General features: G+C 35.2%; 1 protein-coding gene across 1 annotated transcript in view; it reads right to left on the bottom strand.

The window, feature by feature from the left end:
- The window catches only part of CNTNAP4 (contactin associated protein family member 4), a 241,114-nt gene that overhangs the window by 134,369 nt on the left and 79,642 nt on the right, over positions 1-27,103 (bottom strand). The window contains exon 3 of the mRNA XM_064438555.1: positions 26,583-26,776. Within this exon, the coding sequence (XP_064294625.1) occupies positions 26,583-26,776 (194 nt within the window). The remainder of the gene's footprint in view (positions 1-26,582; positions 26,777-27,103) is intronic.

Below are 27,103 nucleotides of genomic sequence, written 5' to 3' on the forward strand. Positions count from 1 at the left end.
GTGAAATCAATGTAAGACTAATAGAAATGCCAGATATACATGGAGATATTAGCTGAAAACCTATTGCTTGAGCCTGATCAAAACTCATTCAGATGGGTTTTTTTCTAGTTTTTATTAAAAAAAAATATACATATGAGTTTTTATTAGCTTGTTATGAGCCAATTTTGAGGGGTTTTGTTCCCTCCCCTGCCATTTTATCTTAAATAGAAGTTATCTCCTTTTAGTTTGTACACTTTGACATATTTATAGACAGTGAACAGAAGTTCTTCTCAGCTTTTCTTGCTAGACTAAACAAGCCAGGATAATTTTGCCTTTTCTCAAATTACAGGCTCTCCATTTATTTGATGATATTCACAGCCCTTCTTTACCCATTTCAGTTTGTACTATTCTGTAACATGAGGAACTAAGCATTAAACATGCCAAATGGAATTTTATTGATGACTCCTACCCAAGCACTTCTTTTTCATTCAAAAACTTTGCCTCAAACACATATAAGCTCTATTTCCTTCTTCTGAACCATGTTAGTAGCTCATAGGCATCTTCCAGGTAAGAAGCGCAAGCCTTGAGGTTCTTCCAAATGATGAGCTCTCTGTTGCTACTGATTGGTGCTTCATTCTTACTGCCCCAATACTCAGTGTTACCCAGTTTTGTCTATGAGCTACTGTGGTCTTTGTGTGTGTACAACAGAAGTTAAATAACATCAAATTTAATTAACATACTTCTAGATTTTCCCCAATGGCAATTACAAACTATTAAATAACAAGACCAACCCTCAAAGAAGGGTTGATCTAACCTGTATCTTCCTCTTTATTTTCTTCTTCCACAAATCAGAGAAAGAAATCTCTTTAGTCAGTTTCTTAAATTAATTCTAATTAATTCAGATCTTATGCTGACTAATGAGTTGTGAAAACATAAGGAAGATTAAAAGAAAGCATTTTTATTTATCACTGCTTTGTTAGAGCTGAAATTTGTTCTGCAATATAGAACAGAAATATATATGTAATGAAACGAATCAATTCTGGTGACAGGATAGACAAATACAGTGTGCTTAACTATGTATGATGAAGAGTTTGAAAATGAGAATATGGATCTCCAGTCAATCTCCTGTTCATTTCATCTGATGATGATATTTATCTGATATAATGAGATTATATCTGTAGTTTTCTTCTTATGGAGAAAAATACCATACTTTTATTCACATGAAATGCACAAAACATAAACCCTTCCTTAGCATTTGTTGGAACAAAGAAATATTATTCTTTATAATGTTTAAAAGAAAAAGTGTGTTCTGAAAGAAGTGTACTACTTCCAATAACCCCCAAAAATATGAGAAAGAAATTACCTCCAATGACTAAGGATTTCAAGGATTTCTTTGAATCCTGACTATGAGCAAGAAATACAACACTGTATTACATGAAGTCCTTTCTGAGCATTGATTAGCTCATGTAAAGGTTGCATTTGCTAAAGTAAGCATATAAGCTGTCTACATTGTAATGAGCTAATGAGGTCAGGAAAATGGTACATGACTTGCAGTTCTGCAATTAAAAAAGAAAAAGTCTAGCAGAGTAGGAAGAGATATGGTCATTGACAGGGGACAGATTTATTGATGGATTGATGGACCCAGAGAAGAGGAATGGATGGAGGCAAGGAGCAGATATTACTATTCCGTCAATGGGGAATCATAAACCATGAAAATTTTATATCAGTCTATGGACAAAGCTATGTATCAATGCTTTATCACAGGCATTGAAATTTTAACATTTTGCTGAAACAACCATGTTAGGCCAATGAACCAGTGAATAGCTCTGGCCAAGTATTTTTTATTGTGCCTCGTAACACAAGAATAGCTTTGGATTTTGGACTGGAAATTGGTAAAACAAGAAACGTAACCACCAAAGATATTTTTCTTGCCACTGAAAGCAAATTTTTATTCCCTGACTTAAATGACGCCTCTGACCTATCCATTCTACTACCTTGATGGTGTTCTCCATTGAACCACTTGTTTACCACTTGCCATATCTGGACAACTCTAAAAAACTGGCACTTCAGGAGTAGCAGCTAGCAGCAGCTATGCTTATTTTACTCCAAGTTTTATTTTGTTGAACAAGAGAACAAGAGTGAAGAATAGCTATATTGTTTCTCTATGTCCCAGGAGTTCAATGCATTCTGTCAGCTTAAGCCATCAGATCTGTCAACTGTCTACAGATTTTCTGTGCCAGATATTTGTAGCAAAGAAGGACTTTGCTTTATATATGGACTTGCATAAGTCTAGTAGTGCTCTTGTTATTTTTTTCACATCATATTAATTGTTAAATTATCTCTAGGTTCAATTCTACAATGCAAGAAATACAGATTAACAGTACCAGAGAATAATTAGTGTACTTTTAATTCAAAATGCTTTAAAAAAAGAAAAGGAAAAATATAGTCTCTATGAATCTCATATTACTAAGATTCAAGAACTAAAAGAAGATGTATGAGGAACAGAAGAAAACATTTACATTTATAGGAAAAGTCTCAGGGGGATGCAATAAAAATCTATAAACATGCTCAAGACAACATTGTTATTCATGGAAATACTGGAAGTTATTTGTAGTCTCAAAACAACAGAATAGAATTATGTTGAAGTTAAGGGAAGAAAAAGTTCAAATCCACATATGGAAAGTAATTACTAAATGGCACACATAAATGTTGTTGGTGAAACACCCCTGAGAAACAAAGAAAATGTGTGGATTAGTGGTCTGAGCCTACTAGGTCTAAAGTTTTTGGAGTTCCAGAAAGGGAATTGTAATACCAGTTTGTTTCTAGCCTGTGGAAACATCCTTACTCATTATGATTGAGTGTTTTAAAAAATTAATCTTCACAGGAGCATAATTCCAACAGATTTCAAGGGGTCTTATACTCCTATATCACTTAACACATTTCTCCATGCCATTTTAGTATGATTTCACTGTGATGTTCTCATATTCCAGGGTTTCAAGAATTATTGTCTTTTTATATTTTTTTTTAATATTTATTTTTCAGTTTGGGTTCAGTCCCTTATAAGAAACCTAAATTAACTAAAGTTGTTTCTTTATTTCATTTAAAAAAATAATAGTACTACAACACTAATGAAAAAGCAAGTTTAGTGCAAAGTCTTACAGTTAAATGTCAGGAATATGATATAAAGAATTTTGATTCCTTACTGGATTTGAAGATTTATGTATCATAAAATGGCTATATATCTTAACCTTGGATAAAGAAGACAAAATTGAGCGCCTCATCTTCAGCAAAATTACAAAATAATAAACTTGAGTCCTATTCATCTCCTGTTAATCACAACAGCTCATTGTTCTGCATTTCATAAAGTGTTAATAAATCTGATGACTCAAACGGCTTGAATGTAAAACACATTCAAAATACACCAAAAAGCATAATTTTGCTTTTTTTAATCGTGTACTTCAGAATTGTGTGTTTCCATTCAAGTCTGATACTGCTCACAAACATGAAAAGTAAAAAGTAAACCTTTCAAAGCATGCATTTATTTACCGGAATTTTAATCTTGCTTGTACATCACAACTGATAAGAAACTTTGCTCTTTTTTTTGACACTGTTTTGAGCCAGCTTTTCAGTTCATCATATTTTTAAAAACAATATTGAAGAAATATTACTACTAATAAAATAGTAAAGTTCTTGTTACCATGAGTGAACTGAAAGAAAATTGATGAACAAATGACAGCTCTTCTAGTGAGTCTTAAGATGTCTTAAACATCTGTCTTACTGTTAATATGGTTCTCCCACAGCTACATACCATCAGCTTCATGTGACGGTCACTGTTCTTGGGAAAAAAAATGCTCACGTGAACTTCCCATGCATTTCATCAAATGTATTTGAGGTTTTGCCCACTTTAGTCAAGATCCACTAACAAGTAGGACCGATCCACATACAGATTCAAGGAAAAGGAGTAAAACCAGTTAAATTTTTACAGAAGGAAGAGCCTTTTAGTCACAAAAGATAAGTCTGGAATTCTTTATGTGATTGCACATTTTTCCTAGTTAACATAGTAGAGTCTTTTCATTATTTCTTTCTGATAGCTAAGGATTTCAGACCAATGTAGTGGGTTCATAAAAGGCAATGTTCAACACTGTTGAAAATAACATGCTAACTCAACTTACAGACTAAATGAGTGGCAAAAGACCTATTTATTTGGCTGAACACTAGACAGATGATAAAGCCGTTTTTCCTATGCAAAATCTCATCTTTTAATACATATGTTTGTTCCTTCTTCCTTCTCACCATGAAAAGATATTATTGTCCATGGGAAACTTCCATCAAAACAAGCACCAAACTACTGAAGACTGGACAGATTTCCATACTATTATCAGCTGCCCAGGAGCTATTTTTTTCCCCAGTATTCTGTTTTAAAGAACTGTAGTTTCAGTTACCAAATTAGAACATAAAATTTCTTCCACATGAAATATCTGGCATCATAATTCTAGTTGGCAGCCAGTCACAAGTGGTGTTCCCCAGGGCTGAGTGTTTGGGCTGGTTCTGTGTAACATCTTTATCAATGACGTGGATGAGGAGATTGAGTGCACCCTCATTAAGAGTGTAGACGACACCAAGTTGTGTGGGAACGTTGATCTGCTGGAGGGAGGGAAGGCATGCCAGAGGGATCTGGAAAGGCTGGCTTAATGGGCTGAGGCCAATTGTATGAGATTCAACAAGGCTAAGTGTTGGGTCCTGCCCTTGGGTCACAACCACCCCATGCAGTGCTACAGCCTTGGGGAAGAGTGGCTGGAAAGCTGCCTGGTGGAAAAGGCCCTGGGGATGTTAGTCGACAGCTGCCTGAACATGAGCCAGCAGTGTGCCCAGGTGGCCAAGAAGGCCAACAGCATCGTGGCTTGTATCAGGAATAGTGTGGCCAGCAGGAGTAAGGAAGTGATTGTGCACTGCTGAGTCCACACCTTGAATACTGTGTGCAGTTTTGGGCCCCTCACTACAAGAGGGACATTGAGGTGATGGAGCGTGTCCAGAGAAGGGCAACAAGGCCGGTGAAGGATCCAGAGAGCAAGTCTTATGAGGAGAGGTTGAGCGAGGTGGGGTTTGTTTAGTCTGGTGAAGAGGAGGCTGAGGGGAGGCCTTATTGCTCTCTACAACTTCCTGAAAGGAGGGTGTAGTGAGGTGGGTGTTTGTCTCCTCTCCCAGGTAACTAGCAATAGGATGAGAGGAAATGGCCTTAAGTTGTGCCAGGGGAAGTTTAGATTGGATCTTAGGAAAAATTTGTTTACTGAAAGAGTGGTTAGACATTGGAACAGGCTGTCCAGAGAGGTGGTGTAGTCGCCATCCTGGAGGTATTTAAAAGTCATGTAGATGTGGCACTTTGGAACATGGTTTAGGAGACATGGTAGTGTTGGGTTGACAGTTGGACTTGATGATCGTAGAGGTCTTTTCCAGCCTTAATGATTCTATGATTCTATGATTCTATTTCTTGCATTGTATGATCTAATATGGAATAGGCGATTACCACCCTGCTGAATGATTGCTCATGAGCTGTTCAGTTTGAAATAGCACACTGCACTCTGACCCATGCCTAAACATTTGCCAGAAACCTGGATATCCTCAACCTTGTCATTCACTTATGTAGTTAAGATTGTAAATAATGGCTAGGCATTGACTTCTAAATACTGTTAGAATACAGACAGTTTTGGGGAAAAAAAAACACCTGTTCTTAAAGTACATTTCTTACCTGCTAAATATAGCTTAAATATAGGGTGAATCTTAGTGTCTAAGGCAGAGTTTATAATGGTTAACTATACAAGGTAAAGAACAGTTTTGAGAGTATGTATGGAATTTCTGGTGATTTTTGAAGTGAAGTGATCATGTACCTCTTGGTATGAATGTCTTATTTTACTAATTTTATCACTTTCAATTAATATTGACTTGACCAGTGTCTTGAGAAAATCTCCACTGTGCATATTTCTTAGTTGACTAAGATTCCATGTGGTTATCATATCTGCACAGATTGGGGGCATTATACCATGGTAATGTCACAGAATTTGCTAAAATTTTACAAACTGTGTTTAATATATTTTTGATTCATTTTTGGCAAAATGACTCATGTAAAAACAAACAAGATTAATAATCAGTAATAATCAGTATTGTGTAGTTTCTTGTTGTCACATTTTAGGACACCTTCATTACCAGAAATGAAAGGTATTCCTCCACTGGACATGTATTTACTCTTTAGCAGCATGCATTTTCTTGCTGAATAAAGAAATAGTTTTTCTCTGGTAGGTTGACGTTTAACCCATTTAAATCTACATTTATACTGTCAGACAATGATATTTTCTACCACTTTTTTTAAAGGTCATAAGTAAGTAGGTTTAAATTGAACTTTATTGCATATTTCATCCCTTGTATCAAACACACTAGATTTAAACTGTGAAAAGGATATTTCAGCGTGCTTTAAATAAATCATTCAGCAATTATAGCAGTACTACTCTTTTTATATCTAGTAAAGATTTCTGTGAGATCAGTTCTATACTTTGAAAATTCAGTGAACATCTTTTTCTTTCCCACTTCTTAAATTTCCTAGTTTTTTGAAGGTCACTAGCCCTAATTAAAGTACCACTGACAAGAACATCTTTAATGTTCCTGAAGGTGCCCTTTCTCCTACTTCTCTATATAATAGTCAGCTATATGGAAATCAGCTGGAATTGCATGGGGTTTTGATCTCCAGAATGGAGTCAAAGTATCAGCAAAGTTCCATGAAGCTTTCTAATGTATAGCATTTAACTTATTTTAACAATATGTATCAAGTTTATCAGATTATTTCTTTCCTATACCTGTTAGTTTACCTGCAAAGTTTTCAGCAAAATTCCTTGTATGGCAGTCAAAATTATTTTATTTATATCCCATAAACATATTGAAATTCTATTTATCAATTTTGGCTTAATTTAGCTATGGGGAAAGAAAAGGAATTGAGCATACATTTTTCGTGTAGATTTTAGTAAATCCCAGAATTTTCCATAAAAAACAGATAAGTTTAGTGGACAGGTCATGGATGTTACATTTTTGTCTGTCTTACTATCGCATCCACCTTTCTGTCAGCTTAAACTGTGCAAGACATCAGAGAATTCTTTATGCGGCTCCATGGTATTTGCAATAATCATCCTTTTTAACTAGCTGTCTGTGCAGATTTTTGCTACCATCCCAGCATTTATTATCATTTATTAGTGCTACTGACAGGAATATTTTAAGGAAAAGTGATAATAAATTAACTGCATAATGTCCTGCATCTGAATCAGGTTGTTGTAGATTTTCGTGCTAAGTACTTAGTTAAGAGATTGTATATTCTTTGTGGAATAGTAGTAGCATGGATTTTTCTTCACATTTGTGAACTAATTTTACATCTGTTACAGAATGATACACTTCTAAAAACACATCTTTTTAAGGCTCACATTACAGAGGAATCTTGTATGAACTATCCTTTTTATTTTGGGGAATTTCTAATGGATTACATTAAAAATAACTTCTTTTATAAATTCATTGCCACTCCCCTTTCCTGTTTTCTGCCTCTTATTAAGGAATTGCAATAGTTATGTGATATACAGAAAAATGAAATCTGAAAAATTTGGTGAGTGGAGCTGTGTTCTACTGTGAGAGGTATGTAACTACTAATGAAAAGTTCTGTTTTCTCTTCATGGTTTATGTGCTAAGGTTGAACAAGTCACTTCTTTTCTAGGTGCTGATATAATTAAATATTGTGCAAATGTATAATGTTACATTCTTTAACAACTTGCAACCATGAGATGGGAGCAGCACTCCAAAAAGGAATATTTAAATACAGACAATACCAAAGGTGAAAAGTTTAAAACTATTTTAAGGAAGATATTTTACTAGATCATGTCTGGGATAGAGGGAGGTGAATTAAGAAACAAAACTGAAAGAGAAAGGAAAAAAGCATTACTGTTACTGGAGGGGATAGTCTTCAGTTTTGTGAATAATACAGAATAATGAACTCTTTGTCCTTTTATTCACTGTCTGATTTTTCAAATAAGACCACATCAGAAGTCCAAGACCCTATCTCTGTGGATAGAAATGAAAATGATAATGCTGTTTCACTTGTCATTACACACTCTTCTCTCACTGTCTTCCAGTGTAGTACACAACATATTGATTGTCTAATATCTTCTCTTTGGACATTGATATCTTTCAGTGATGTTTGCTATACATAATATTTTAATTGAAAGAACATATTTTAAACTAAAATATGATGAGCAAAAAATTCTATTTAATTTCTTTTTAAAAATCTTGATGTAAACAATGAATTTACCTGCACTCATATTACTGAGGTAAAAGTTAAAGAAAGATTATGATGCTGTTATGGATCCTTGCTTGTTAAATTGCAGAGAGCTAGTATGTACATTTGCAGTAGTGTACAGAAATTGAATAATTCAGGGTTGTTTTTTTTTAAAGTATATGAATCATAAAGTCTTTTCCGTTGAGTTTTATATTATTTGCATAAATATGGGAATTTGTAATAATACTTTGGCTGACACCGTGGGAATGATGTTGAAGACCTTTTCAGAGGCATTACCATGTCATCAGAAAACTGCTGGTGTATACACATCATAGGACCCATCTTTTATAATTTTTTATTAATTGATTTCCAAAATATACATGTGTAACTGAATGACATGGCAAACAACATCTAGCAAAATGAGACAAATGAAATAATATAAATGTAAAGAGAGTAAAGGAGATTCTAGTTCTATGGACTTAAAGGTTTAATTTTTTTAAAAATAGCTAAATTATGCAAAGCATGCTGAGAAGAGATTAATGGTGTTGAATACAATTCTCAAAATTAAGCACTCTACTGAAATGCTGTTGTTTTGTGGGGTTTTTTTTGCTTATCACCCCACTTCTGACCTCTTAAGAAAACCGAATTGATTTATCCATATTGTTCTATTTGAGGTGATAAGCTTTCCACATATCAGATTTATCACTGAAATGTAGGTCTATATGTATTATATTAAAACCTCAGTGTTCTTATTCTTGCTGACCTTTCCATTCAGTTATGGAAACGTATTGGTATCTATAATTTATTAGGTAAGTGCCATCAGTATTACACTTATGGTGTAAGGCTTGTTATGTATTCCAGGAATTTCTGTTTCCCAAAACACATCCATTTTTTATTATTACTAACCTGAATAAAGAACAGAAAATAGAACAGTACAAGTTGGGCTTGTCCTTGGAAAGAGCATGGACCTTGACAAGGAGGCAACAAGGTCTTTTTTCTTGCAGAAGAAAGGTAGAGTTGTTGTTTACCTGTTTGGTTACTTATAGAGTCGTAGGATAATTTATGTTGGAAAAGACATTTAAGATAACCAACTTGTTTATATTAGGGACTTTATAGTTTGGTTTTAAATTTAGTTTTGCAAAGCCTATAAAGAACTGTGTGGTAAGAGTGAACAATACATTCTTCCAAAGACTTTTGGTCCCTTCTGATTAAAAGTGAAAAGAGGGGAAGAATAATAAGGTCTTAAAACATAAGTAAACAAAGAGTAGAGAAATGAGAAAACAAAAAGAAAAGAGAGAGTTTATTTGTGAAATTGGGAGGGTTTTGTGGTTTTTTTTTAATCTTTTTTTTTTTTCTTTTTGCTAAATGTTGACAACAGAGGTGTCTGAACAATAGAGGTGCTGGCATGGGAAGATGTACAATGTCTTTGGATAGTTATATTGAAATACATTTTTATGGTATGACTTCACAGGAAAGATCTTAGGACTGGAAATACAGTAGAAGGCAGTGGTGGAGTTCACATAGGATTTGAGTGGAGGGTAAAGCATACAAGAAGAAAAAGGCTGCAAGAACAAAATGCACAATTGAGAGACACTTGATGAACAAAAGAATGTGGGGAAAGACTCTGTATGGGAACCTGAAAGAAAAAAGAGGAGGTAGCAAAGGAAAACCTGTCACGAAATCAGGATTTACTGTACTGAAGATGACAGATGAGGTAACAAATAGAGGAGAAAAAAGTGGCAAGGAAAAGAAAAAAGAAGTTAGACTAAAATGGACAAGAGGAAGAGTTAGTAAAGGAGGAATGCCTAGGGAGAAACAAGTATGATGACAGGAGCAGTAGTGAGAAATGAAAGACATAGGTATATTGCTTCTCACTGTGTCACAGGGGAACATTAAAAATATATTTCACAGATGATACTTCAACATCAAAAAGGAAGTTAGACATTATGAGTGTCAGAGTAAATTCAATAATTTAAACATGCTGTCATGTACTGGAAAAAGAAAACCAAAGTTATCTGTCATTGACTTGGTCTCTCCATTATTTTTGTCCAAAGAGCTCCACTCCATTAGTACATGTGTGGAACAGCAAAGATCAGCCTGCAGTTGTCATTGATTTAATATAATTAAAATACCAAGAGCAAATACTAACTGTTTTGACATTTTCATTAGAAAGAGGTGGAGTGTAAACATCACGAGGTACCCTAGACAACTTCAGCATTAAAGTTTTTCTAGAAAAGGGCTAAGGAAATGTAACATGAAGCTGAAAGAAATGTGGTCAACACCAAGGAATACAAAGTGCAGATATCTAGGATGTTCAGATTATTTACTTTAAGAAATCTGAATACATTAAATGCAGCACATACAGCCATACAGCAAGGGAAATAGGAAAGAAACTGATTTTCAAATGTGGAATAAAGGAAGAAGAACATTCTGTGTTTGGAAAATGATACTTCTAGCTAGTAAAAAAATCATTTAGCGTCAATGATGAGATAGTGAAATGTGATAGTTGATGATCTGAAGCTTCAGAGTTACATGATATTTTTTCATAAGACTGCTGCAGTTAGGGCTTTTTTTTTCACCAAACAGATTATCCATTTTATCCTTGAACTGTCAATAGGTGACTTAAAATAGATTTTTCATAGGTGCATTGCACCTTGCACTTTACTGGAAGCCAAAGATCTTCAGTATATTTGAAGTCAGATCCAGGATTTTTATATTCCACTGCTGAATGTTTCCATCTCTCCTCCTCTCATTCTCAGTATACGAAGACTGGAATGTAATGTTATAGGGACACTGGGATCAGTCAGTCAACTTCCCTAACAAAGAAAATAAAGCACAATATAAAATATGTCTTCCCTAAGAAAAAATTCTCTCTCACTGGAAAAACTGAAAAAAAAATACTTAGAGCTAGACAAAATGGCCTGTGACTTTCAGTAACTAAGTCAAAGAGCTAAACTATTGGCTTTCAAATGATTTTATATCATAAAAATAATGCCTGTTAGTAAAATATCCACTTCCTGAAAGGTGGAAGAATTAATATACTTGTTTATCAGTCTGCACATTGTGCATGCATCTTCAGACACTTGTATTAGAAAACTTTCTTGAATAATGATAACAATAATTTTTTCTTCAGTTTAGAGCAGATCTTTTAAATTATTTGAGTGCAAAGGAGCTTTCTGGATAAAATGCTATATGAAGCTATATCTTCCTAAACAGGGCAACACCAAAGCTCTTCTGGAGTATTTTCGGTTCAGCAAAGCAAAGAGAATGTTTGTTCAGTGAGCATCTAAAAATGCTCAGCTGTTTTAGATGCACGTATTTTCTCCTTCAATATATTTTTCTATTCTATTTTTGTAAAACTATGTTTAAGAATGCTGGAGTTGTACCATGAAATTTCATAAAGTCTGCCTGAAAAAAATAAAATCCCTCAAGAGCTGGATGAAACCTAATTGTATGCAGCTAAACTATGAGCTATGTATTTTTTGCTTTTCATTGAAGTGCACACACATATGTAATGGTCTTGAGAAATCAAAAGGTCTCTGATAGAGGTTTTCTAACCAAAGCTATGGACATGAAAATAGCATTCCACTCCTGAAGATGTCAAGTAAAGGTACAGTTTGTCAGTGGCTTGGGTAAAAATTTGCCTTCTCAATCTGGTTCTCCAGGCCAGATTATAGTGTTGCTTCATATTTACGAAAGAATTTTTGTAATGTTGAGTGAGAAATACATGTTTATTCACTACTAAACAGAGATTTCAAGCACTAATTATATGTTGTGGAAGCTGATCTACACTTGATGATAAGGCTAGGAGGCAAACATGGGAAAAGCTTAGAACTATGTCTTTCTTCTTTGTAGTATATATTCATTCAGTGATTCCCCTGCTAGCCTGTTCCAAGAAAACTTTGGCCTTCTGTATTGGCTGTAGATACACTGCAGTCCCTGTACAACACCATATAACTGGAAACTAGTTCTTGATGCAGACCTCTCAAATATTTCGTGCCAGGATTCGCAGCAAATGTCTAAGAAAATGTTAAAGCATTGAGTCAGTAAAAAAATAATGTTCCTGATGCTAGTATATAACAAAACTTAAATGAAGGTAGTTGTACTGTTTTACACATGCTGGAGGTGTCATGATACCCAATTAAAGAGCTGAACAGTGAAAAGCTATTTGGCTACTGAGGGCGAGAAATTCTGGAGTCCTTCCAAGATAGGTGTGTCATATTGTGAGACAGAGACCTGGTGATACTAGCTACCTTTATTAATGAGGTATTCACAGACTATATTTTAAATTTCCTCTCTTGTTAGAGGTATATCGTATGGCTATATTTGTTGGTGTCAGATAAATTATTTTAAAGAAAATAATAATTCTGAGAAAAGGAGACGACTGCATTAATATCTATTCTATATCTTGTTTGCTGTTGTACACAAGGGAGAACTGAAGTTTCCTTTTGTGACTTGATCACATCGAAAGTACTACGTACTCTGCTTAGCCTTGAGTCTTGGCTGGTTTGTATGTGGCTTAATGTCTCAAACACTTTCAAGGAAAACTGTTGTGTGAAATGCTTATTTCTGAAGAGGTCACATTATTTCCCTAGCAGGATGCTGTCTGCAAAAAACAAGAAAGGTCTACTATAAACAAAACAATCTTTTTCTTCTTCCTCCTCCCCTTTGGTAAGTGTATCTTGGCCCTTTGAGAAAAAGTTTATCCAGTTTAACTAACCATGTCACATTAGGAAAACCTAAGTTCTGTGTACTGTCAGATGCTTCAAATTACTGAGAAATCACAGAATTGCAGAATCACAGAATGGTAGGGGTTGGAAGGGACCTCTGGAGATCACCTTGTCCAACCCCGCTGCTTGAGCAGGCACACCTAGAACAAGGGGCACAGGAATGCTTCCAGGTGAGTTTTGAATGTCTCCAGGGAAGGAGACTCTACAACCTCCCTTGGACAGCCTGTTCCACTGCTCTGTCACCCTCACAGGAAAGAAGTTTTTTCTCATATTGAGGTGGAATATCCTATGTTCCAACTTGTGCCCATTGCCCCTTGGTCTGTCATTGGGCACTAATGAAAAAAGCCTAGTCCCATCATCCTGACACCAACCTTTAGATATTTATAGGTATTTATGAAATCTCCCCTCAGTCTTCTCCAGGCTGAACAAATGCAAGTCTCTCAGCCTTTCCTCTTATGGGAGATGCTCCAGCCCCCTGATCATCTTTGTAGCTCTCCACTGGACTTGCTTGAGCAGTTCCCTGTCCCTCTTAAACTGGGGGCCCAAAACTGGATGCAGTACTCCAAATGTGGTCTCACTAGGGTAGAGTAGAGGGGGAGGATAACCTCCTTCGACCTTCTGTCCACACTCCTTTTCATGCCTTCTTGACCACAAGGGCACATTGTTAGTTCATGGTCAGCTTGTTGTCCACCAGCACTCCCAGGTCCTTCTCAACAGAGACACTTTCCAGCAGTTCAGCCCCCAGCCTGTACTGGTGCATGGGGTTGTTCCTCACCACGTGCAGGACCTTGCACTTGCTCTTGTTGAATTACATGAGCTTCCCCTCAGCCCAGCTCTCCAGCCTGTCCGGGTCTCGCCGGATGGCAGCACAGCCTTCTGGTGTTCAGCCACTCTTCCCAGCTTGGTATCATCAGCAAACTTGCTGAGGTTACACTCTATCCCATCATCCAGATCACTGATGAACATATTAAACAGGACTGGGCCCAGCACAGACCCCTGGGGAACACCACTAGTGACAGGTCTCCATCCAGACTCTGCTCCATTGATCACGAAAAAACTGTCCATTTTCAAATAAACTTTCAGACAAGCATATTCAAAGCAAAAGGTCTGCCTTGAAGGTTATCATACGGAGAGAGGAAGCATTATTTTACTAAAGCAAAAACCTTTTCTCTGTATTAGGAAATATTCAAAGCAGTTACCTGGTTATTCTTTCACACATTTTTGAAGCACTATGCAATTTTAGCCAATCATCTCTGAGTCCCCAGGGAAAGTTAAGTAACTTTGTAAGATAAAATTTTGTTAATGTAAAACCAAAAAATATAATTTTTGTTCTATATCGGAAAGCTTTTATAGAAAGTTTACAAATGTATTAATTTAAAAAAAAAAATCTCTTGCATGTCCAGGAGTACTGTGATAATAAATATTAAAATCTAATGCTTTTCAGACCAGCTAGAAATTTAAGCTCACTGACACAATTACAGGTGAAAGTAGTGTAAATTAACACAACTTCACTGAGTTCAAATAGTATAAATAATATTCCAATTTTTAGTTATTGGAAATTAGAAAAAATAATGGAAACCTATTTCTTAGCTTTTGTGCATGAATTTCCTGATTTAGCTGATTGTCTTGCCACAAATAGATATCTATTCTAGCCTTGGGATTGCAAGTTCTAACAGTGGTATCAGTTACTTTTATGGATCAGTTCAGTATATTCAAATATATGCTACATTGCTCTTTCAAAGAGCTGTATCTTTGAAAAATTAGAATGTATTATTCAACTCCAGTCAGAAATATTTGGGCATATCTTCCAGTCTACAGTAACAAAGAACTTTGAAACCTTGAAGTCAGTGGAAAACAAAAGTAGCCATATATGCCCCCAAGAGTATTAGCATTGAACATACCCACAGATATTGCTGATTATGTTTTAATACCTATTTGGTCTTAGTGCTTATTGCTAATGTATTTGGTGGAGATAAAAATAGATGGAGGAGGAATGTGTTCTTACACATATGAAGGTGTAGTCAACTCTTACACATATGAAGGCATAGTTAACTCCTACACCGATTAAATGCAATGGGAATTATAGTTAGGCTTCACCTCCAGTCCCTAGGAAATAGTATGGAAGCTTATTCTGAGAAGAGAGACAAGGTGAAAACTTCCCATGCTTTAAAGTGTTTGCTTATTTGTGGAAAGAAAAGGGTTGGGGTTTTTGAGTTTTATGGGGTTTTTTTGGTGGGTTTTTTTTTGTTTTTTTTTTTTTAATTTTTTTTACTTAGGTGAGTGAATCCCCAAGAGCATGCAGAAGCCATTTAGTTACATTTTCTTTATTCTCCCACTGTATAAAGTTACAGTAGAAGAATGCTACTAAAAGGCTGTGTTCTTAGCCACTAAGTCCATACACCAGTGTCTTCTCAAGGAAATTTCTCCAGCGCAATTTTTTTCCAAGATTTTGTGGGCTGATAAAGTGGTGACTTTATAAAGGAATCTACTTCCTCTTCCGTCCAATATTAGGGCCAGGTAAGACTCTGAAATTGGATTTTAAGGTGAGACACCCAAAGGTAGACTTCACTTAAAGGGAGGATTTTCCATGCTTTTTCACCTAGCAAAGATGAATTGTGGGCAGACTCTTCAGGTTTCAGAAGTTACACCTTGATTCCAGTTTAATTGGCCTACAGAGTATTTAATTAGCACTGGACACACAACTACTTCTGGGTTTAATTTTTTAAGGTTGAGGGTAGGTTTGAGAGGGCTATCACTATTGTGAAAGTTGACTATGAGAAAATTTGTGATCTTCCACTTGAAAATTCCTCCCTTAACTTTTCTTCATATCTTAATTCTGTGTTGGTTTTTGTAAAAGCAGACTGAAGTAAATCCCAGATAAGAGGTGAAGAGTTGAATATATGGCAAAACTAAAGTTTAAATTAATCTGTAAAACTGTGTAATTTAAGACTAGAACTTGTGATTATGTCAGCTTTATGATCTCTTCACTTCTTACACTCTCTTACAGAAAGTTGTTAGTGTACTGAAAAATGAGCAAGGGAAATGGCCAATGCTTTTTATTTATTTATTTTTGCTGTTAAAGTCAGATCTAAATTTTCAGCTTGTTTTTTTCTCCACTGAATAATTCTGTCCTCCCTTTTAGCTTATGGCATTACAAAAATTTTCTTCTGAATGTGAAGAGATGCAATGTTCTACTCTGGGCAGGAAGAGTTGTAGAAAGGGATTTGTGATGATATTAACAGCAAAAACTTCCCATTTATTCTTTATATTGTTGAGATTTACAAGCATTCTGGTTTCTCTTCCTGGCTGTCCATCAATCCCCATCATGTTCTGGGACAGGGAGTGGGTGGTGGGAGTTGAAAGCAAAAATATCAGGTCCAGAAAAGCAGGTTTATTCTTCATGTTTACCAGACAAAAAATTGACATCTATAACTCAGTTTCTCCATGATCTTATTGTACATTGGTACTACGGATCTGTGTACATGTCTTATCTCTGTTCTGGCATTGACCATGATATTATTAGACCTTAATAGTAAATAGTTGTTGGAGAAGTATCTTTTGGGCCAGCTATGTCTCTTCAAATAATGTTTATACATTAGGGAAAAGTAAATCTGGAAATTAGTAAAATTTGATGTGGGTTCTGGCTCCCAGGTGAGAAAAACCCCTTAGTCTCATATAGATAGGAAATGAGTGTTTTTTAGGAAACAGTTCAAAACTTTACCCCAAAATCCTTTGCAACATTTATTGAGGCAATAAAATCATAGAATCATTTAGGTCAGAGAAGATCTTTAAGATCATCCAACCATTTAAGGGTCCAATCTTAAACCTCATACTGGCAGGTACACCACTAAACCATGTCCCAGTGTGTCACATCTACATGTCTTTTAAATACCTCCAGGGATGGTGATTCAGTTTCTGGCAAATGTTTAGGCATGGGTCAGAGTGCAGTGTGCTATTTCAAACTGAACAGCTCATGAGCAATCATTCAGCAGGGTGGTAATCGCCTATTCCATATTAGATCATACAATGCAAGAAATAGAATCATAGAATCATAGAATCATTAAGGCTGGAAAAGACCTCTACGATCATCAAGTCCAACTGTCAACCCAACACTACCATGTCTCCTAAACCATGTTCCAAAGTGCCACATCTACATGACTTTTAAATACCTCCAGGATGGCGACTACACCACCTCTCTGGACAGCCTGTTCCAATGTCTAACCACTCTTTCAGTAAACAAATTTTTCCTAAGATCCAATCTAAACTTCCCCTGGCACAACTTAAGGCCATTTCCTCTCATCCTATTGCTAGTTACCTGGGAGAGGAGACAAACACCCACCTCACTACACCCTCCTTTCAGGAAGTTGTAGAGAGCAATAAGGCCTCCCCTCAGCCTCCTCTTCACCAGACTAAACAAACCCCACCTCGCTCAACCTCTCCTCATAAGACTTGCTCTCTGGATCCTTCACCGGCCTTGTTGCCCTTCTCTGGACACGCTCCATCACCTCAATGTCCCTCTTGTAGTGAGGGGCCCAAAACTGCACACAGTATTCAAGGTGTGGACTCAGCAGTGCACAATCACTTCCTTACTCCTGCTGGCCACACTATTCCTGATACAAGCCACGATGCTGTTGGCCTTCTTGGCCACCTGGGCACACTGCTGGCTCATGTTCAGGCAGCTGTCGACTAACATCCCCAGGGCCTTTTCCACCAGGCAGCTTTCCAGCCACTCTTCCCCAAGGCTGTAGCACTGCATGGGGTGGTTGTGACCCAAGGGCAGGACCCAACACTTAGCCTTGTTGAATCTCATACAATTGGCCTCAGCCCATTAAGCCAGCCTTTCCAGATCCCTCTGGCATGCCTTCCCTCCCTCCAGCAGATCAACGTTCCCACACAACTTGGTGTCATCTACACTCTTAATGAGGGTGCACTCAATCTCCTCATCCACGTCATTGATAAAGATGTTACACAGAACCAGCCCAAACACTCAGCCCTGGGGAACACCACTTGTGACTGGCTGCCAACTGGATTTAACTCCATTCACCACCACTCTTTGGACCTGGCCACCCAGCCAGTGTTTTACCAGCAAAGAGGACACCTGCTCCAGCCATAAGCAGCCAGCTTTTCAGGGAGAATGCTGTGGGAGACAGTGTCAAAGGTTTTACTAAAGTCCAGGTGAACAACCTCTGCAGCCTTTCCCTTGTCCACGAAGCAGGTCACCTTGTCGTAGAAAGAGATCAGGTTAGTCAAGTAGGACCTGCCTTTCATAAATCCGTGCTGACTGGGCCTGATCACCTACTTGTCCTGTATGTGCCATCTGATGGCACTCAAGATGAACAACTCATCATGAATACAACACTTTGTAGTTGCTTTTCATTGCTTTCTCTTAAGGTGACTGTGCTATGACAGGTGACTGTGCTATGACAGGTAACTGTCGGCAATACAGTTCTGATCAAGACCAGTCCCAGAATCCACCTCTAGTGCTGACTTAATGGTTTATATTGCCAGCAGTCTTTAAAATAACAATGTGTGTTCCTAACAAATTACGTTGGTTCCCAAAGCTCCTGTTCATCTAGGCAATTTAGTGACCACAATATTAACACATACATTAAAACTAACTTGTGAATGTCGAAGTCTGGTAAAACGTTTACTTCTATATGTTGCTGGATTTGCATATTTTCAAGGAATCTTGCTGTGCTTAGTTAAATATGGTTTCTTTAACTGTGTGCATATAACATTTTTTTCTCTGCAGATGGACTGCACTAATATATGCAGTTATAGTATAGATTTTACCTGTTATGGCATTACTTATTTCTTTGTTTATCCACAAAATTTGTCTTGATTTTATTTAGAACACTGTTTTATTTGTTGATTTTTCAGTTTTTTTGTTTTCTTCATTTTAGCTTATATTAAATAGTCTGGGACAGGTTAACCTTGACATATGCATTAATCTCTTCACCTACTCTAAGTTATTTTATATAGAGCATTAATCATTGTAACTGTTAAATTAGCCTTATTAGATTGCCATTTAAGTGTCTAAAAATAGCAGAGTGCTTAGAGTGCATTTTAAACAGAAGTGGATAAGGAAATCCAAAAGCTTAAAATTAAGTTCAATAATTTTAATGTTTTAGGGAAATATCATAATGTCCTCATCATAAATTGAAGCTTATGCATGCATCTAGTTTCACAAAAGCTTTTGCACAATAGACCCATTCATTTATTATTCCTTCCAAGCTTCCTTGTAACTCTGATTTTCTTCATGCTGAATTTTTCAGTTTTCTTTTCAAGCACCTTTTACCCCAAGTTAGAGTATTCTTCTCTCTTGGTTTCTTCTGCCTCTTCCTTCATCTCCCAGCATTTTTTTTCAGTCTACTCTTTTTGAATTCCAGCTACACATTTGTAAGTTTCTTCCCTCTGCAAACTGTGGGCAAAATGTTATGTTATGTTGCCTGACATCAGTCTACCATATTTCCCTCAATTATAGGGCTGTAGAAGGTTTATCTTTATGCAGATTCTCTTGATTAGAATATGTATCAGTCTGTTTTCTACAGTGGAATATATCTCTGCATTTGTGGATGTATATGTATGCACGTACATGCACCAAAATATTGTTACAGTTGCAAGGAAGACAAAGAGGTCAGGTTTTGTGTCACTTTATAACATTTCACCAGGTGACCAAAGAGCTTTGAAAATGTTATTCAATGTACTATTTCTGAGAATTGCAAAATAACTGCTGTGGAACCAAAAAGGAAGGACAAGGAATCAGATGTTACTAGAAATATCCACAAGATTAACTGCTCCAAGATGCTTAGATTTAATTTTCCCTAGAATGGTGCAGACCTTAAAACTCATAATCTTTTTTAAATTAATTTTTATTTAACCATTTTCCTATCTCATTTGTTTTCCCTACCTACAATTTTCTAGTTCATGAGGTAATGTAAATATATTCACCATGGTGTCATGAAATTAGTACAGAACTCTTCTGGAAAATTAATTTCAATTTCATTAAACTGAACTTTTACACAGGAAGCCCTGATCTTAATGCTTATGGTTACTTAGTTGGGGAATTTAAACCTATCATTGTGATCTGTGTACTTATTGAAAACAGCCTGGGATATGTTCCTGAATACTGTAGCAAGTTGCATAAATTTTACACACTATTTTTAAAAGCACTATTGTACAAATAATTTGAAAATAGCAAATTCATTTATGTAAATCACACTCTAACAGACAATTCTCAGGCATAAAATGCAAACATTAATTGAATAAATTATTAGTTATGAATTATTCACCTATCTGTGTTCTCCTCCTCACATCAAGTGAAATCACAGACTAGGCAAAAATTTCAAATACCTGACTTAAATAATGCTTCATTATTCAACCCTTTTTCACTGAAACTCATCTTTATTATCTCAGATGGGATTTTAGATTCTTGTTTGGACACATCTTGGCTGAATTCAATAGAAGATAGTAATGCCCACTTCCAGTACTCATCTCTTACTCAGAAACATGCCACCCCCAAAACATACAAAACAAAACAAAAAAAAACCCCTTATGTTACATTAAGCTGTGAAATAAGCCAACTCTGTTACACAGAATAAAAAAATTATTTCATTGTTATAGCTATATTCAGTGACAGAAAAACATTATTACAATAGATAGATCACCATGTGGTTATGCACCATTATATATACCATCTAAAGGGCTCTTGAAAAAATTGTTTGTATTTATATATATATACACACATGTAAGTATATATATATATATAAAAAACTATTTATGCCTGGTTCACCATAATTATGATAATGGTTAAATAGGAAGGAAATATAAAAAAACTACCAAAGCTTATGTAATATCATTCTGCATACTCTATAAAAATTACAACTGATATTTAACTGAATAGCAGACAAACTTTTAAAGGAGAAAGTCTTTGTATTATCATAAGCTAGCATGACACAGCTAATTTGTTTATTTGCCATTAAACTTTGAAGTACCATCTCTTACTTTCAGATCCTGAAAAAATTTAATATAATTCAATATCACCAGAAAATTTACTTCTGGTTTGCTGGGATTTTGATAATCACCATTTTTCACAACACTCTTCCTGATTCCCATCCTTCTGCTCAGTGGGTTTTGGTTTTGTGTATTAGACTTGTGTAGCTGATGTTCTGGATGATAGGGATGCCATGACTGCTCCTATCATTATTTTACAAAACTTCCTGAATCAGAACATGTCAAAGACAAGACATTTTTATGTCAATGATACATTTTACAATTCTGGGATACACATTCTGTTTCTTCTTTAATTAATTAATTTCTTTTTTTATTTAAACTACACACTTTTCATAGGATGCAGAGGATTTTTATTCTACATGATAAAGTAAAACACAGTTTGTGTTTTATGGTGTTAACCTTAACAAGGAAGAATTTAAATATCTAAAGCTGTAAATATTTTTTAACCACTTTAAACATACTGAAACACTTTGGAGTTTTTACATATAAATTATGCAATCTGACAAACTCTGTGATGATTTTCTCTTTGAGGATGTTATAGAAAAACAGAGATAAATTGCTGCTAGGTTATTATATTTCCTTGAGTTAAACAGTTGAGTCAAGTAGTTATACCTGTTCTGTTGGGAGGTTTTGGCTAAGGACACATGACAAATGAATGACGAGCAAGCTACCACAAATATAGGCACTTCAGAACCAACTGTGTTGAAGTCATATGCATCTGCCCTGCTTTCACTAATCAGTAGAAGGGTCTTTATTTTCTATGAGTAGCAACAGTAAAAGTGACACACCAGTCTAAGTATTGAAGTTACAACCTTTGCAATCTGTACCTAAGGAAAATGTAGTGATGAACTACCCATTTAAATTATCTATGCCTTGGGCTGCAGAAGACACCCATAAGAAATTGTTTTGATTTACAGAATTAATTAACACAAGTCCAGCAAAGTAACCTATAGGTACAGCCTTTTGCTTTTACAGTGAAGCAGATTATGATCAAGAACGCTGACTCTGATTTTTCTCCAAGGAAAAGCATCATAGCTTTTAGCAAACATGAATCACTGAGACTGAGGAACAACGACCAGTTTCAAGAAAACAGTGAAGCATCTCCGTACTTTTGAATCATATAATGTGACTATTACAGAATACTTGTGATTTGGTATCCCTTAATCTGAGACTTTCCATAATGGTGAGTCATTTTACAACATGGGAAGTTTCTAATAAGTTCTAACACCCCAAATACTTTAAAGTGAAATTTGGGAATATTTGTAGCCACGCATGTGCAAAGAATCGTTCAACATACATACCATTTTATCACATACCTCCAGAATAGTAACTGTTAAAGTGAAACTACTTATATGCAAACTCACAAAATTGAGATAATTATGATAAAACAAACTTCCATCCTTAACTTCAGCTAAGGTAAATAAAATGGAAAGTAGACCTCAAAACTCAGCTATACATACAAACATACACAGAGATAAACATGCTTCTACATTGCAAAGATTTGCCTTTTAAAACAGATGCTATAAAAATGGTGAGAATTTCCCCAAATTTTAGCTAACATTGAAAAAATATTAGTTTTAATTTCTCTGCTTTGGATATAATTTTTAGAAGAAAGGCTCAAAACAAAAAAAAACACCCCTGAAAATTGGGTCATAGTTGTAGAAAGGATAAATCATATTTCTCCCAGGAAATGAAAACCCAGCAAAACAAGAAAACCGAAGGCTGAATTTCTGTGTATTCCATTAGTTGTAACAGAGGAGAAATGGTCAACTTTTAATTGAAGAGCAATTCTATTTCTTTTCTTCTTCAAAACTCTGGCTAATGAATGGCATTGTGATGCATTTCCCCATGAGCTGTGTCACTCATGCTTTCACTGAAACTATCAGCCATGGGAAACTTGTCAATCAAACTGTAAATTGCTCTCCTTCATCCCAATTTTAGCTCCTCCCTTTGAAAATGCTAGAGAATATAATCTCTGTTGCCTTATTAGTCTCCTTTTAAAAGACACATTTAATCAGTAATGTTAAGGAGAAGATACAGAGCATACAAATATTTGTGAAATAAAGCTATGGAATTAGTTAAAACTAGAAAATACATTAGTTAAAATGATTAATATACGTAGTCCTAAAAAGTTAAACTACCAATTACAATATGAGATTCTTAATAGATAAAATGCAGGTGACAATATCTATAATAGAAATTGGTAGGAAGAAGTAATAGCACTACCGCTATTAAAAGTAGCATTTAAAGACATGAAAATTTTCTTAACACTTTTTGAGCCAAATCTTAAATTCATTATACATTTTCTGTGATGTTTTACCATATACCTCCTGAAGTTTGAAAGACAGCAAGTGAAAAGTATTGCCCTTTTTTAGAGTAAAAATCTAGTAACTTAATGTACATCCAGATTTGTAACCACTGCTCATTTCAGAGATAAAACAAAAGCTTATGCAAAAGGTTAGCCTCAGGAGGTTGGGCTTTACTGCATCTGAAATTATAAATTAAGGAATGGAAAAAATAGAAAAATATTGAAGAACATTCATATAAAGACACACAAAATTCCTTGTTCAAACACATTTACATTTACAGTAACATTAAAGAAAATCTCAAATTGATTTTAATTACTCTCTTTCCAAGATTAAGCTAATCCTCAAAGAGAAAGATTTCTGTCCAAAAATAAGTATTTTACTATTAATAACAACTATTTCACTTGAGAATTATATCTTGGCCAGAACAGTACCAACTGTTAAAGGATGTTAAAAATGATCCTAGGAATTTGTGCTTGAAAAATCGTAAAGTAAGTATCAAGAACAGTGCAGAAAATACTTAGAGATAACTTTAAAAAAGACAGTGACAGTCATGTCAGTGAGAAAAGAAATCAAAATGAGTGTGCAAACAGATTTTCTTGTCAAACTAAGAAAAAACTACTAAAAATCCCTATACCTAACTGTACTTAACAATACTTAATCTACAATGAGAGCAGTCCTAGTAACTATAATGGAGTTAGTATTTCAAAAGTATCTTTAGTAATTAAAAGATTTTAAACAATAAATAAAACCTACATGAAAGATAAACCAGGTATAAGATAGCAACTAAGGCATGTATTTAGGTCATCAGTAAACTGTCAATAGGAAGACTGAGATCATGGAATATTGCATGGATAAAGACTACAGTCACCATGATTCCTTCTAAACCAATTCCTAATATACAAAGAAGTGAAAGCAAATCATATTTAGCAGCCACAAGAGGGGAGAGAGGTTCATCTCAACTATTTTTAAAATATCCACATCCAAATTCAGCACCAATAGGCAATGAAGCATTTTATAGATGGGAAAGGGGTAAGTTAGATAGTTGTGCATGATTAATTTCAATCTAACAAAGGCATCTAAGGTTAGAGGAACTAGCCTTAGAAAAGACTACCCTTTCCACAGAATATATATATAGAGAGATTTTATGACCAGGTCATTTGCAGATGCCTAGATAGTCCTCTTTGCATCTCAGTTGTTACAAAAATTTTACTGTGAGTGAAAAAACTCTGATCAGCTCCACTGATGACACGAGCTTTAGAACCTTAAGTTAAGATAAACCATAAGGTGACAAAGACATTTCAAAACTAACTTCTGAAAAGGAAAATAAGTAGGGAGCTGTGAAATTTTACAGAAGTACCTTTTCTACTTAATTTTAGGAAGAGTGGTTACAAAGTGCAAGTTCTTACACAGAGTGAAGAATTCTGAGGTACTCATAGCAACATAAAGCCCTCAAAATTGGGCATCTTCCATCTTTCTAATGCACAGTAGTAGTGAAAAAAAAAAAAAAAAAGATAAAAGGAAAAAGTTACCTCTAGTAAGCAATCATATAATGCGGCAATGACTCAGTTAAAAAGAGGATACAAATAACACAGAGGGATAATAAAATGTGGCATGTTCTTGCCTGAAATGAAGTTGGGCACTTCATTTAAGAAGACTTAGCATAAACAGATAACAGTCAGAAAGAATCTATAAAATAAATAGAGATTTAAGAGTTTCATTCCAAGACTACATCTATGCTCTGGTTTAGAGAAGAGAAAATACATTCCCCTAGAAGCAGAATTCCTAAATAAAGATACATAAAAAAGATCAATAGACTATCCCTGAATTTAATAGTTTACATCCTTGAATTATGCATCACTGCCCTCAAGCAATACCTCCAATCTGCATTGCAATCATTAAAATAATAATTTTTTATTACGTTCGAGAAAATGGAGCTGAAGCCTTACCTTTCCCCCTCTACAGATCTAACAACTTCCTTACCCCAATGCCTGCATCAGCATTTAACAATTTTTTTGGAACTTTTGTTTGATATTTTACTGGCGGTAATATTCAGGAATATCAATATGGGATTTCAAAAGATCCCTCACTGAAGAGATCAAGCAGCTCTACCTCTCAGATTTGTTTTATCAGTTTGTCTGAAGATGGGTAGAGACAATAGTGTAGCAGCTTATGCTCATTTAACATTTGGAAGGGTGTTTTTCTTTTCTCACTCCCCACAGCCATATGGATTAGAAACTCATTTATTTCTCTTTGTTATAAATGCAGAGTCTGAAGTGGAAGTATGTAGCAAATTCAAAAAGAAGGGTAATTATGCAACAAATAAGGCACTGGTTAATCTCATTACACCATAGATGGGGTTTGACAATATGAATGACAAGAACATTTTGAATTAAAAGTCAACAAAATTAAAATGCATAAAGTAAAATATATTTTAACATAATGTTTAACTGCAGCAAGAAACAACTGAAGCCCAAAGCTTAGTGAAGTTTAAAAATTAATCATCTCTTTGTATGGACAGAAAGGTAGAAGTAACTTGACAAGATAAAATCATAGGCCACAAGTACCAGTATTCTTCCATTATTCCAAGCTGCTAATCATTGGAGATCAAGGAGAGATGCAACTCTAGTTTAGAACCATGTGGATTTTGGACATCATCTGTCTGGTATTGTGTATCTTTCACTCTCAGTAAAATTCATGTGAATAGAAGGTGATGAGCGTAGCAAGGCTTATTAATTACTATTATGAACTGTAAAGCTAATAGGAGATAATTGGTTGGAACATCAGAAATTAGACTTTGAATGAGATGACCAAAAAATAAATATTGCTTGATATTTATTTGTTTTTAAATAAACTGGGATTTGTTTGGTTATAAATTTGATTTCTTTGTGTTGCCTCTTCTTGTTTTTACAATCAGATTAAATGTTCCAGAAAAGATAAAGCAAGCATTGGTATTATTTTTTTTCCTAATTAGAAAGCAAAGTTTAACACACTGTGTCAATACTTTGGAAAAACAATTTTAGTCATACACAGCAAGACAAAAGAGACTTTTCAGTACATTTTTTGATGTTTGTTTCCTTTTTACAGCCTTTTATCTTGTCAAAAGCTAAACTACTTTGTATATTTAATTATCTAAACACTGTCAGTATATTTCTTTATATTCCATTGCTTTACTTATATTTTCAAAAGTGTATAGCACAAGCACTTAAAGTCTTACTCAGAAACTTAATTCTCATTATCAAAAGAACATACCCAAATGCTTTCTTCTTGACGATACTGCTTCCAGTTTCGTCCACTATCACTAAACATCAGAAGGTAGCTTGTTACCCAATCGGAGCTCCCGTAACCACCTTGAGTAGCAACAGCAGTAATCTCAGTTCTTTCACCAAGATCAATCTGAAGCCATTGATACTTATTGGACACAAGTGGAGACCAGCCACCAGCACCTTAAAAAGAATGAAATAAATTGAAATGTATTCCTAAAAGAAGCAAGTTAACACAAAACTGTATATGCGAAGACAAATTAAATCATTTTAGCAACCTGATCCAGTGAAAGATGTCCCTGTCCAAGGCAGGGGTTTGAAACTAGATGATCTTTAAAGGTCCTTTCCAACCCAAATCATTCTATGATTCTAACGCAAGACATAGTTGCACTAAAACTGTCTTGATATTATTTGGCAAATATTATGAAAATTGGTATGGATTAAATGAGATATGTAACCAATCATAACTATTAAAAGGCATTGTGAATGTATTCATTCCCTTTTTTCTTT

This window comes from Phalacrocorax carbo, chromosome Z (assembly GCF_963921805.1).
Source record: "Phalacrocorax carbo chromosome Z, bPhaCar2.1, whole genome shotgun sequence".
NCBI classification, from domain to species: domain Eukaryota; kingdom Metazoa; phylum Chordata; class Aves; order Suliformes; family Phalacrocoracidae; genus Phalacrocorax; species Phalacrocorax carbo.